Source organism: Hemicordylus capensis, chromosome 4, assembly GCF_027244095.1.
Source record: "Hemicordylus capensis ecotype Gifberg chromosome 4, rHemCap1.1.pri, whole genome shotgun sequence".
In the NCBI taxonomy this organism is placed as follows: domain Eukaryota; kingdom Metazoa; phylum Chordata; class Lepidosauria; order Squamata; family Cordylidae; genus Hemicordylus; species Hemicordylus capensis.
In genome coordinates, this window is record NC_069660.1 from 79,641,274 (window position 1) to 79,653,303 (window position 12,030).

General features: G+C 48.8%; 1 protein-coding gene across 1 annotated transcript; it reads right to left on the reverse strand.

Annotated features, from left to right (window-relative positions):
- Positions 1 to 1,594: 1,594 nt before the first annotated feature.
- AMIGO1 (adhesion molecule with Ig like domain 1) lies at positions 1,595 to 10,916 on the reverse strand. Its single transcript, XM_053248703.1, has 2 exons — positions 2,766 to 10,916; positions 1,595 to 1,700 (listed from the first exon to the last, which is right to left on the reverse strand). Exon 1 carries the CDS (start codon positions 9,770 to 9,772, stop codon positions 8,198 to 8,200), a length of 1,575 nt encoding a protein of 524 aa, XP_053104678.1. The 5' UTR covers positions 9,773 to 10,916; the 3' UTR covers positions 1,595 to 1,700; positions 2,766 to 8,197.
- Positions 10,917 to 12,030: the final 1,114 nt, after the last annotated feature.

Consider the following 12,030-nt stretch of genomic DNA (forward strand, 5'->3'; position numbering starts at 1 on the left):
CGTTAGCCTATGGCAATTTCCCACAATTAATGCATGAGCAGCCTACTCAATGAGCTGGGTTACTGTCTTCTCAGATCAATCTCTTCTGTCAGCTGAGTGAGAAAGAGGAAATGCTTTTCCTGAAGGGACTTCGTTAGTGGCTGTTCATTCCATAGTGATGGAAAGCCCTGGAGGGCAAGGGCATAGCACAGGCGTGCATTGCTCTCAATTTAGCTCAGGTACTGCATGCATTTTCTACTCTCACAGATCTACATGTTTCAAATGAAGGAAAAGACTCTGCATTGCCTTATATCCAATTCAAATCCTATGTGTGTAGGTTGGGAACCCCCCCGTGTTTTTGTTTGCTGACAGTAGCTCTGCATCTTGTCAAGCAGAAACTCAACAGGTCCTGCATGAGGGTACAGTGATAAGTAAACTGAATCTGCCAAAATTATGGCCTGCTGCAGCAGTTAAATGCATAGAACGTATGTTAGAACAATAGGAAGCAACCCCAGATTTGCCAAGCAGACAGCAATGCTCATACGCATGGTGCCTTTCTATGACAAGTATAGTGTGCAATTTCATTATACAAGGAGATAGGAGCCGCCTTACCAGTGGTCTTTCTAAGGAGTGGTTCTCACACTTTTTTTTTACTCCAAGATGATTTATTAGAGACGTGAACTTATCATTACCTTACACATGTACTGTGTGTCATACGCTCTGCCAATAGTGTTAGTTGCATCGCATAGTCCCTGCATTTCTGGCATATATTTGGGTCCGGATGTCACAGCAGATAGCGAGTGTTATACTTGTGACAAACGTGAGAGGGATTACCACATCATATGCCTCATATCTGACTTGAAGGCGATACACAAGCTACTCTACTGCACAGGTGACTGTGAATATGCTCTAGGAACAAGGGTGTAGCTATAATTGGGCAGACAGGTTCAAAGAACCTGGGCCCTCCATCTCCTGAGGCCCCCCCACAGTTTGACCCCTCTCTATTTCCCCTCACTCTGAGGGGCCACCAGGGAAACAGGCGAACATGGGCCCCCTCTCCCCTAGCTATGCCCATCTAGGAATGCTCTCTTCACCCAGACTTTAGTTTTGATCCATAATAGGTGAGGAGAGTGGACAAAAAGAAGATTGGAACAGAAGGTGCAATAGCTACAGGGTCTCTTTCTTGCACAGTTTTTAAAGAGACTGTGAGTGCCCAGGTGAATACCTGTCAAGGCTATTCTGCTTGGTCCCCAGTAAGCTGTGGTCATGACTGCACTTGGCTTCCTTATTGTTAATGTAAACCGCCCAGAGAACTTGTGTTTTGGGCAGTATATAAATGTATTAAATAAATAAAAATAAATAAATGTGGAACAAGGAGCTGATTCGGCAGAGCAAATGGATAATCCCTACCCTGGCAGTCTTGCATACCACTTCTTGCAGTAACCCAGAGATGTCCTGAAGCATCTTACTTTGGCTACAGTCACTTGCATCTAGAGAGAGGTCACTGCAGATACGCAGGCAAGGATCATCCATATCATGCAAGACACTTTGAGAATACTCATGCCATTATTAACCACCTTGATGAAAATGAAAAAGCAGACAGATCTTGCAGGTGCACATTCTTGAAACTTGTTTTATTGTCACCTATGTCTATGCTGGAGACTACAGATTACCCGACACAGAAATGCAGCCCAGATGCTCTTTGGGATTGTTGTCTCTGCCTGAAATAGATAAGCATATATGTATCCTCTGCAGATTAGAGTCACATTTTGCTTGACCTGAAAACCAGGGAGCGGGGAGTGGGAGATGGAGCCATGCTGGACTAAAAGCATCTGGTAGCCTTTCTTTGTGGAGCTTGAGGAGCTATCTTTGCTCTGGTGTGTGGGTTCAGAGGTACAGAGACACAGTGGGAGCAGGATGCCTCTCTTTCTCTCACATACATAAATACAGACACACACAGAGAGAGAGACATACAATCCTAATCCTTATTCTCCCTTTGCCCTCCTTTGAGTTTTGGGTTTTTCTCCCAAAGATCATCTGGGGCCCAAATTCTGTCTGGGTCCCAGGCTCTCCCTCCACTTTCCTCCCTAAGCTATGTTTGCAGCTGCACCAGACCCTTCTCAAGCTCATGCATTGACTAAGGCATTCGGAACTGGGAGCACATCCTTCCTAAACATGTGAATTGTGTGAGGCAGTCTGATATTTCTCCAATGTGCCGACATCACACTTGATCTCATTAGTCGGGCAGTCGGATTCAGGGCAGGTGCACTGCACAGCACATCTGACCAGTGCAAATCTGCAAGTGCAGCATTATTCTCCAAGGCCTCAACCAATCCCTCATCCAAGATACTAATGCGCAGGTTGCCCAGCACTAGAGGGTGGGGGGAGCAAATAAAATCAGTATGGCTAACTTGCAGATCTTGATTTAAATATATGGACAGTCTAAAATGACCTAACGTTGCTGTTGAGCCTCAGGAACCCTCAAAGATGGCAATCTTTGATGCCAGGAGAATAAGCCAGGAGTTCACCCTTCATGGGCAGACTATTCATTTTCTGCTTACTTACAGCAGTGTATGAAATATGATGAATCTGGGGAAATTCAAACACAAGCGCTCTTGTCCTAAACCTAGCAAGTAGAGTCAAAAAGGCAGAATATTTTCTTCCCTTTAGCACCACGCACTGGATGTTGTTAAACAGAAAAGGACAGACTAGATCCTAAGCATGATCCTAGGAAATACTTTAGTAATCATAACAGATCGACATCTAGTTGTGTTCTGTATTCTTACCTCCATTAAATATATGCTTCTTTGGTGCAGCACTCACCCCTGGGAAAGAGGAGAGTTCTTTCCTGGCAGCGTAATCTGAATGTTGCTTCCAGTTCCCGAAGCATATTTACATTCTCAGTGGGGACCCTATGCATCTTGCATACAGACAGCAGGTGCACGCAGGTGGTTTTCTGAGAGATGGGTGGTTCTGGCACTGTGTGGAGAGCAGGCAGATCCTTCCTTTAGCCACCAGCTAACCATTTACAACAGGGAAACCGTGTGGGTGGCTTCCATTCTGACTGTGCAGTTTAGACGGAATAAAAGGTCACCTTAGTAATTATTGATGAGGCACAATATCCATCTGTGGGACAAGAGCAAGGAGAGATGGTCCTTCCTCCTGTGAGCTATTTGAGTCCACTGCTCTGACCAAGAAGGATACAAGAGACGGTTTGAGCAATCAGAGAGTAGAATGAAAGCCTTGGTCCCAAAGCGGTTAGCATGAGCAATGTGCAGCTAGGAAGCCGAATTGGAGCTCTTTACCTGGGAGACAGCACATTCGTGGTGGCACCAGAAAAAGTATTGGGGGGGGGCACAGAAGGGACATTTTTGGAGGTGGGGGGAAAGCTTGGTCCCACATGTTAGATTTCTGAAAGAGAAGCAATTGTATTATTTCATGCACTCATCCTAAACGCATTTTCTCTGAAGTAAGTCCTATTAATTTTGATGGCATTAACTTTCCAGTCAGTAGGCTAATGATGGCTGTATTATCTAGATTCCATAGAGGTCTAGCACTGGGATGGGAGAAGTGATAACCCTCCCATCCGCCACACTGCATATACAACATACACTGTAAACCACCCAGAGATGAAAGTTTGGGGCGGTGTACAAATGTGATAAAAAATAATAAATAAACATAAAATAAAAAATAAATAAACATATAAGATTAAATATGCTTTGTTATATGCTGGGTGAGCAGGGTCATGGTGCAGGCATAACATCAAACCATAGTTAAGGGCAGGCTGGGAAAAGGGCAGGGAAAGGGATTTATTTATTTATTTATTTCTCTATACTGCCCTTCCAAAAATGGCTCAGGGTGGTTTACACAGATTAATAATAAATAAATAAGATGGATCCCTGTCCCCAAAGGGCTCACAGTCTAAAAAGAAACATAAGATAGACACCAGCAACAGTCACTGGGGGTACTGTGCTGGTGGTGGAGAGGCCCAGTTACTCTCCCCCTGCTAAATAAAGAGAATCACCACATTTAAAAAAGTGCCTCTTTGCCAAGTTAGCAGATTAAGGGATGGCTAGCATTACGCTGTGGTTAAGGGATGGCTAGCATTATACATGCACTGGATCCAAGAGTGGCTTTTAGATGAGGAAGAAACAAATGATCCAACAACCTTTTTGTGTGTGCATCAGCTGTGAGTGGAATAGGCTGATATTATCTGGTTAGGCACCAGCCAGCTGTAATGCCTTGGGCCTTTCAGAGATACCGATCCCACCTTACTCCTCTGCCAGGCAGCACTCTCCTGGGATCCCCCAGTGCTCTTCCACATATTTCACTAAAGCCAAACTGCCGAGTGATATTTCCAAGGCTATTTAACTGACACTTTATCAAGGACCCAGTAGGAGCTGCTCCTGTTACATATTCTGGTGTCTAAAGTTACAGGCTTCCTGCCTTACACTGTCAGGCTATTTCCATGTGGAGGAGCAGAAGGAGGAGGACAATGTTCAATGGAGTCATCCAGAGTCCTCTGTTCTGCTTCCTAGAGAAGTAGTTGTGGGATCTTTGGCAGACTGAGGAACCCTGAGAAGACAGCGAGAGGGCTTACACAGGCAATGAGTATGGGTGTGTATGGCTTTTTAAAGGCTACACTCCCTCACTCAGTGAGAACAGGAGGTAAAGCCTGTTAAGAGTTCGCTAAATCAAAGTATGTATGCAGTGGGGAAGTGCTTGACTAACAAGCAGAAGGTCGCCGGTTCGAATCCCCGCTGGTACTATATTGGGCAGCAGCAATATAGAAAGATGCAGAAAGGCATCATCTCATACTGTGTGGGAGGAGGCAATGGTAAACCCCTCCTGTATTCTACCAAAAGAAAACCACAGGGCTCTGTGGGTGCCAGGAGTCGAAATTGACTTGACGGCACACTTTAGCACTTGTTTGACATGCACAAGGTTCTAAATTCAATCTCTGGAGGCATCTCCACTTAAGGGATCTCTGTCTTTCTCAGTTGGAAAGAGTGCCAGCTAATACTAGTTGACAGTACCTGACTAAATGGACAAATGGTCTGACCCACTACAAGGCAGCTTCATATATACCAAGTGTTAAATGTGATGGACACATGCTTGTGAGCATCAGTACTGAGCTGGTACAAAAGTGTGCGCAAGCATGCATGCATGCACAGAGATGTAGCTGTGCTGCATTGCATTTCTGCCTCCCTTCAACCACGGACTTGAGGTCTGTGTACATTCTGGCTGTAAACTGGCTGTGTATATTCCAGCTCCTTTCTTCCCATACAAAAAGGACTGGGGATGGGAGAGGTTAATTCCTCCCCATCTTTCTGCTAGACTGCAGTCTGTGCCATCTTTATGAACTGCAGCATGGCTCTTTCCTATCAAAGAAGCAAAAGGTTTAAGCAGCAATGAAGCCATGGGATAGCAAAGAGAGCTCCCTACTCCCATATTGTTATCTCGCTCCTAGAAGTATAACAGCTTCAAAGCAGACTGAGTTGATTAAAGTCCTGGTGTTAATAAATAGGTAGTCTGCACTTTTATAGTACAAGGTCGTAGATTTTGTTTGAATGTACATCAAAGCAATCTCCGGTTGGTATATTTCCCCATTCAGTCAACATGCATGCGAAAATTGTCGACCTGCCCTTTTCATTATTAATTAATAGCTCTGATTTTGCTCCTGTGGTGCCTGGGAATTTTAGCAAGCCGATTTACTGCAGGATATGGGGAAGGGGGTTCAAAACAAGGCAACCTCCCTGACTCTACATGAACCAGAATTTAACCGTAGATTCACAAAAATCTGTCAGTCATCCTCTTCCATTATGACTAAACCCTCCCTGCTTTCACCATTCCCAATACAATTCTTTCTGTTTATTTCTCTTGTTGTTGTTGTTAATGCCTCAGCCTCCCCTTCCTCTGCCTCACGTGGCTAGCAGGCATGTTTTCTCTTGGACTCCTGCTTCATGCCAGGGAAAACGACTGAAAGTCTCAGAGCTAGTCAGGGCCGGTCAGCTGCACTTCCCTCTTGCAGCTGGTTTAGTATTCACTTTGGGCTCTGACAATTCTTGGGCGAGTGCCTCATGGGCCGAGGAGAAAGAGCCCCAGGGCTGTGAGCATATGGCTATGGCCCAGAGCACTGCTCTTCAGGAATGTTAACTGCTCAGGACCATTCACAGCTTTGTGCAATACATTCTATGGCTTAATGTGTCATATCCACCTAGCCCGACACATCACAGACCCCCTGACCTCACCCCCGCCCTTTCATTTCCCACTCTTCTCTGCAGACAACAGATACATCAGCTGGCCGGAATACAGATCAGGTGTAAACCTCTGCAAGGTCATGTGTCGGAAACTCTTCCTTGGAAGCCCCCCTCCTTGGCTTTCTCAAAACCAGCCATGCCGAATGGATTATTCTGAGCTGGGCAGAGTCAGCCAGGGATTCCGTCTCCCCTGTGGGGACTTGCAGAATGGCAACAGGGGCAAGTTACTTGCCTTGCACAGGGACCTTCTAGCCGCATGTGCTTGTGAATGGCTTCAGGTGAGCTCATTCTGAATATCGCATAAGGAGACCCAGCAGGTGCGATCCTCATCATTTAGTAGAGGGACTGATTCTCTCATATTCTCGTGGAGTTAGTGGGAAAGCAGCCGAGCCACCCTGACTTCCTCAAAACCAGTCCTCCTGTCTTCAAGCGGCTGCTCTGGTGCCTCCTCTCTGCTCTTGCTATAGTAAATCTCACTCCCTGAGAAAGAAGGATAAACCCAGGGAGGAAGAAATTCAAAATAATAATTTTGTTTTTAAACCCAAACACTAGGAAGGAACCACACAGAGTGGTGTATGTCTTAGGAGGGAGTTCAGAAGGCAGCACTAGCACACTCCAGGAAGGGCTCTGTGTAGCCAGAAGTGCTGCTACATGTGGTTGCTGAGAAGATGACTGGTGTGTGACTCCTTGACTTTAGCTGCTTTGTTGGACTTGGTGTTAAACTTCCCTCTCCCCACCAAGCACCAGAGTTTGCAGCATGCTTGGTCTCCTAACACAGTTAACCTAGCAAGAAGAGCTTCTAGAAGATGATGAGGCTGCTGCCAACATGCTTCAGGATTTCCCAAATCTAAAAAACCTCCCAGTCTCCAGACTTGCTGCAGATCTGCAAGGGTGGGAGCTGTGCTGGAACCCGCTTCTGCTTTCACATATCATGACTGTAATTAGTGATGGGAATCTGACTGTTAAGCTGCCAAACAAAGAGCGGAGAGGGGAAAGTGGCCGATTTGGCTCATGCCATGCCATGTCCTTGTCTCTGCCATGTCCCAGAGCAAGCAGGGTGGAAGATGGAATTCCAGCTTACCAATTCTCAGGACTCTTCGTTCTGTCTTGCAGTTTGATGCCATGATGCTATATTCAGATTTAAGTCCTTTTTACAGAGCTCTTCAGTGAAAAGACTGTATGACTATCTCCTTCCTCTGCCATGTTTCCACACTTTCAATTTTAATGTTTTTCATTGTGCAAGAAAGGGGGGGGGGGCTCAGAGGCTTCCAAAACAGGGGGCCCTGCTTGCTAGACAATGTTCTGAACCATGTCTTGAGAAACTTGGCGTGGTGGAAACCTTCATTTTCTCTCTCTGTGTGTGTGTGTGTGTGTGGGGTTAAGTAGCATTAAAAAAAATATTATTGAGCTGTTTAAAAAAGTAACTTTTTCACAATACCATATGGATTGATTTGCATGAGGAATGGCTACAAGTATTGCTTTTAGGACCACTTCATGCATCTGGTGAAATAAGCTGCTGCTTATGTAAGCTTATGCCACAGTAACTTTGTTTGCCTTTAAGGTGACAATTTCTGTTGCAACAAAGAGAGCTGCTCTTCAGGAATTCATACCTGCACAGGTGCTTAGGGGGGAAGAACCATTGCAGGTGGTATGCAAACAGTGAACAGAAAACCTAGTTGTCTGCTGGATCACTGACACTGTGCCTCTGTGTGTCTCAATGGGACATTTGCAAAGTTCCAACGACAGGGAACTGAAAAACATTGTCATTCCGAACTCCGAGCGCTCAGGAATTGCTGTGCTTCAAGAACAGACTGGAACACTAGGTTTTCAGCACTGGAATCTGGGTTTGGCAAGAAGAGAAAAACAGCATGGTAGATTGGAGAAAAGTACCAGACAAGACTAGTTATGCTTTAAGGATGTGGACCTCCTTCCACTTATCTCCTCTGTGGCCAGAATGTTCACAGCAGCCCCACCAATTCTGCCCCTGCCTTGTCTCTTCCACCTCCTCTCCCTCCTTCGCTCTGTGAGGCTCCCACAATGGGAGTATCTGAGAAGACTGAGCTGACGGAGTCTGGGTCTGACATTTTCCTCTCTGCCTTGTGGGTCCCTTTAGCCACCTGTTTGGGGGAGCAGTTGGGCTTGCATTTGCCATTCTGGCCTTGTGTACTGCTTGGTGCCATGTGGCGGTTCAATCCTTCCTTGCCTCCAGTCCCTTCAGCATTGTGATTGGGAGTGGTGCTGAGCATCGAGGAGTTGATACTGTCCTCCTGTTGGTTGGCCTGCTTCTCACTGTTGCGGCACCAGCAACGGCATGGGGTCAGGTAAAGGTAGATGAGCACAAGGATGACACTTAGGATACAGCCCACTAGTGTGGTGTAGGCTGTATTAAGCGTGTCTGGGATCCCATGCACAGTATAATTATGGACTGTGACATGTACGTAGAGGGTCTCATTGAACACCTGGCTTACTGCATAACAGGTATATGGGCCCATATCTTCAACAGTGATGTTATCAATCTTCAGGCTTCCATTGGTCAGCAGAGTTATGGTGCTGTTTTCATTTTCTGAGGGAACACGCTCAAATCTAGGTGTCACCCATTCTCTGACTGTTATTCCTCGCTGCCTGGTGTCACAGTTGATGACGACCCTTTCACCACGGTGGACCTCCAATGCTTGCTCCTTGAACTCGCTGCAGTTCATGCCATATGGGTCACTGAGGTTGGAGATTTTGATCAGGTTTCTATTCTTGGTCGGATCCATAGAGCATTTGAGGTCCTCCTCAAAGTCCACAGCTGAGCTCAGCTGACGTTTCTGCCAGTGGGTAAAGAGGGTGTAGAGTTCACAGTTGCAGTTGAGAGGGTTGTTGTGAATGTAGAGGCCATTCTTCATCCACGCTGGGAGGCCCGTCACCTCCTTGACATGCAAGTTCCTGATATGGTTGGCAGAGAGGTCCAGCAGGGCAAGCTTGCTCTCCCCTCTTTTCACCAGCTCCAGGGGGAAGCGGGAGATATAATTATTGCTCAGGTACAGTTTCTGGAGCATGGCCATGTCCTCAAAAGCAGTGCGGTCAATCTTGGCGATCTTGTTGCTGTAGAGCAGCAGAACTTCCAGCTCCTTCAGGGTGCTGAAGATGTTCTCCCCTAGGGATTCGATTTCATTAGAGGATAGATCCAAGTACTTCAGGTGGGGGACGTTGCAGAAGGCCTCGGTGGAGATGAAGACAAGGCCGTTGTGGCTGAGGAATAAAGAGTGGAGTTGAGAGAGTCCGGAAGGGGTCCATTCCGCTCGCAGGCGCTCCAATTTATTATGACTGAAATCCAGGACAGCTACATACCGAGGAAGGTGAGCAGGGAAGCTCTTCAGGTCAGCTTTCGAGCAGCTGATGATGTTGCTGGCACACACACAGTCCTTGGGGCAATTCAATGCCAAGCCGCCTTTCCGGGCAACGGCAAAACTCAGCACCAGCAGGAGCCATGAGCCCCCGCCACGCGGCACCAGACGTCGACGGGACACTGAGACATCTTGAAACCACATCGTAAGACTCAGCGAAGGGAGGTCACGTTCCTGTCATAGAGAATCGCACAGGCAGGAAGCATCGGCGCAGCAAAGGGGGCGCTGCCGGGCGGGATCCTGGCGGCGGCGGCGGCGCTCCTGTGTGCGCTTGCCGGAACGTCGGGCGGAGAGCGGGCGCGAAGCAGACTTGGCGGATCGCCCGTTGTGCTCATCACCAGAGCCGCGCCTGAAGGGTCTACCTGCCGCAGAACAAGGCAAGGGGAAGGAGGAAGGGGAAGGCCAGGCCTCTGCCGCCCGCTCCCTCCAGCGGGGAAAGGACACCTTTCGTTGGCATGGGAAGCCCGGCTCCTGCTTTGCCGTCCGCTCCTCCCCGCCTTAGCATGTCTGCCAAGCCCTGCAAGTTGCCACGCGGTGTTGCATTGCACCACCACCAGCAGCCTCCCCAAGCGGCGGCAGAGCAGCGCTCTCTCCTCCTCCTCTCTCACTCACCAGCGAAGCGGCTCCTCTCGCTCCCCTGCTCAGCCCATCCCGGCGGGTCGCCTTGCGCAGCTACCGCTTCTCATGTGGCCTCCCCTGCCCAGAAGAGACGATCCGAGAGGGCTGCTGCTCCGGCAGCTGAAGCGGCCGCTGCTGGGGACGGATCCCGCACAGCCCAGATCGCTGCAACTCAGTCACAGGGCGGGGTGGGGGCTGGCTGTCGAGGGCTGTCCCGCGGCAGTAGCGCTCCGCTCTGCTGCTCCAAGAGATGTTGCTGGCTGGGGCCGTCGAAGAAGGGGCTTTTCCCGACGCAGGATTCCGAGCGAGGCTGAGCGCCCAGAGACTCTCGGGCTCCCGGTGCTGTGGGAATCGGGCCGTGGAGCAAAGGCGCGGACGGCTGCAGCAGCAGGAAGGGCTCAGCCAGGCGGCTTGACTGGAGGAAGGAAGCAAAAGCAAGCAGGCAGGCAGCGCGCGCGCGTGTGCGCGTCCAATGAGAGCGTGCGTTGCCCCTGCACACCAGCTCCTGGCACACTCACGCTCACACCCACCCACCGCCTGTCAGCAGAAGAGGTTGGCCTGCGGAGGCAGCCAGTGGAGTGGGCTGCTGCTCGGCTGCGCTCTGCCCTCCAGGCCCCATAGACACCCCCCACCCTCCGCCCCAGCGCCGCCGCCTTTCCTTGCTGTGTAGCAACATGCCAATCAGGGCGCGCCGGTGACTTGCTTCCTAGACCTAGTACGCCAAGGCGGGGAGCTATTGCTGACATCGGGCTGCTGGGAAAGCGCCCTGGTGGGGTTGCTAAGGGAGGACAACCCCCACCCCCTTCCCCGCGTGTAAGGCAAGGCAAGCCCTAATGTCGAACATGAAACCATTTTTGGCAGGCAACGTAGATGGCGAGACCTGGCTCGGGTGGCTTGCCAAGGTCGTGTGTCTGTTTGCTCGGGGAAGGAAAATTCTCCTTCCTCCTCCAGAAAACGCGCCTGGCTACAGGCGCTCTAATTATTCATTGTTATTGTTTTGATAACATGGTGCTGCTGAAGTGGGGAGATGCGTGGAGGGACGGCGGACCAGTCATTAGCCGCCGCCGGGGAACGTGCGAGTTCATAGGGTTGGACACAAGCCATCTGACCAATGATGTGTGGCAAGTTTTTAACCTGTGGGTTGCTGGCAAGTTCGCTGTCGGCAGAAAAGTCCTGATTGAGTTACTGGTGGTGCGGGAGCATAGGAAGCATAGGAAGTCGAGGTCCTCCTATCAGTGTCCTTGCTCTGATGTTCTCCGTTCCATTCCCATAGTTGTTGGTTTTTTTTAAAATAAAAAATCTATATATGCCACGGAATCTAGTTAACATAGAGGTCATTCACACAAGCAAAAATTGTGTTCTACCTGGGTTTGGGAGCTGTGCGTTCTCCCAGTTTTCGGTTGTGTGGAAGCAAGGTAGGAGGAAAACCTGGGTAGACGTGATTATGTGGAAATAAGGTAGGAGGAAAACCTGGGTAGCTTTTCCTCCGACCTTGCTTCCACACAACTGAAAATTGGGAGCGCACACAGCTCCCCAACCTGGGTAGAACACAGTTTTTGATTGTGTGGATGCCCTCACTGATTTACTAAAAAAGGAATGAGATGGGGAACTTGGAGAACTGCTAAATAGAGTTACCACTGAAGTAAAAGTGCAATCTGAGGGTATTGTTAAAGATAGTGTATTGTCTCCTTGTGGTATCTGGCTTCCTAAATGGCCTTTGATAGAGTAGTCTTGTCTCTCTCTGATGGTCTGGCTGGGAGAGTGAATCACTTAAGGGCTGTGTC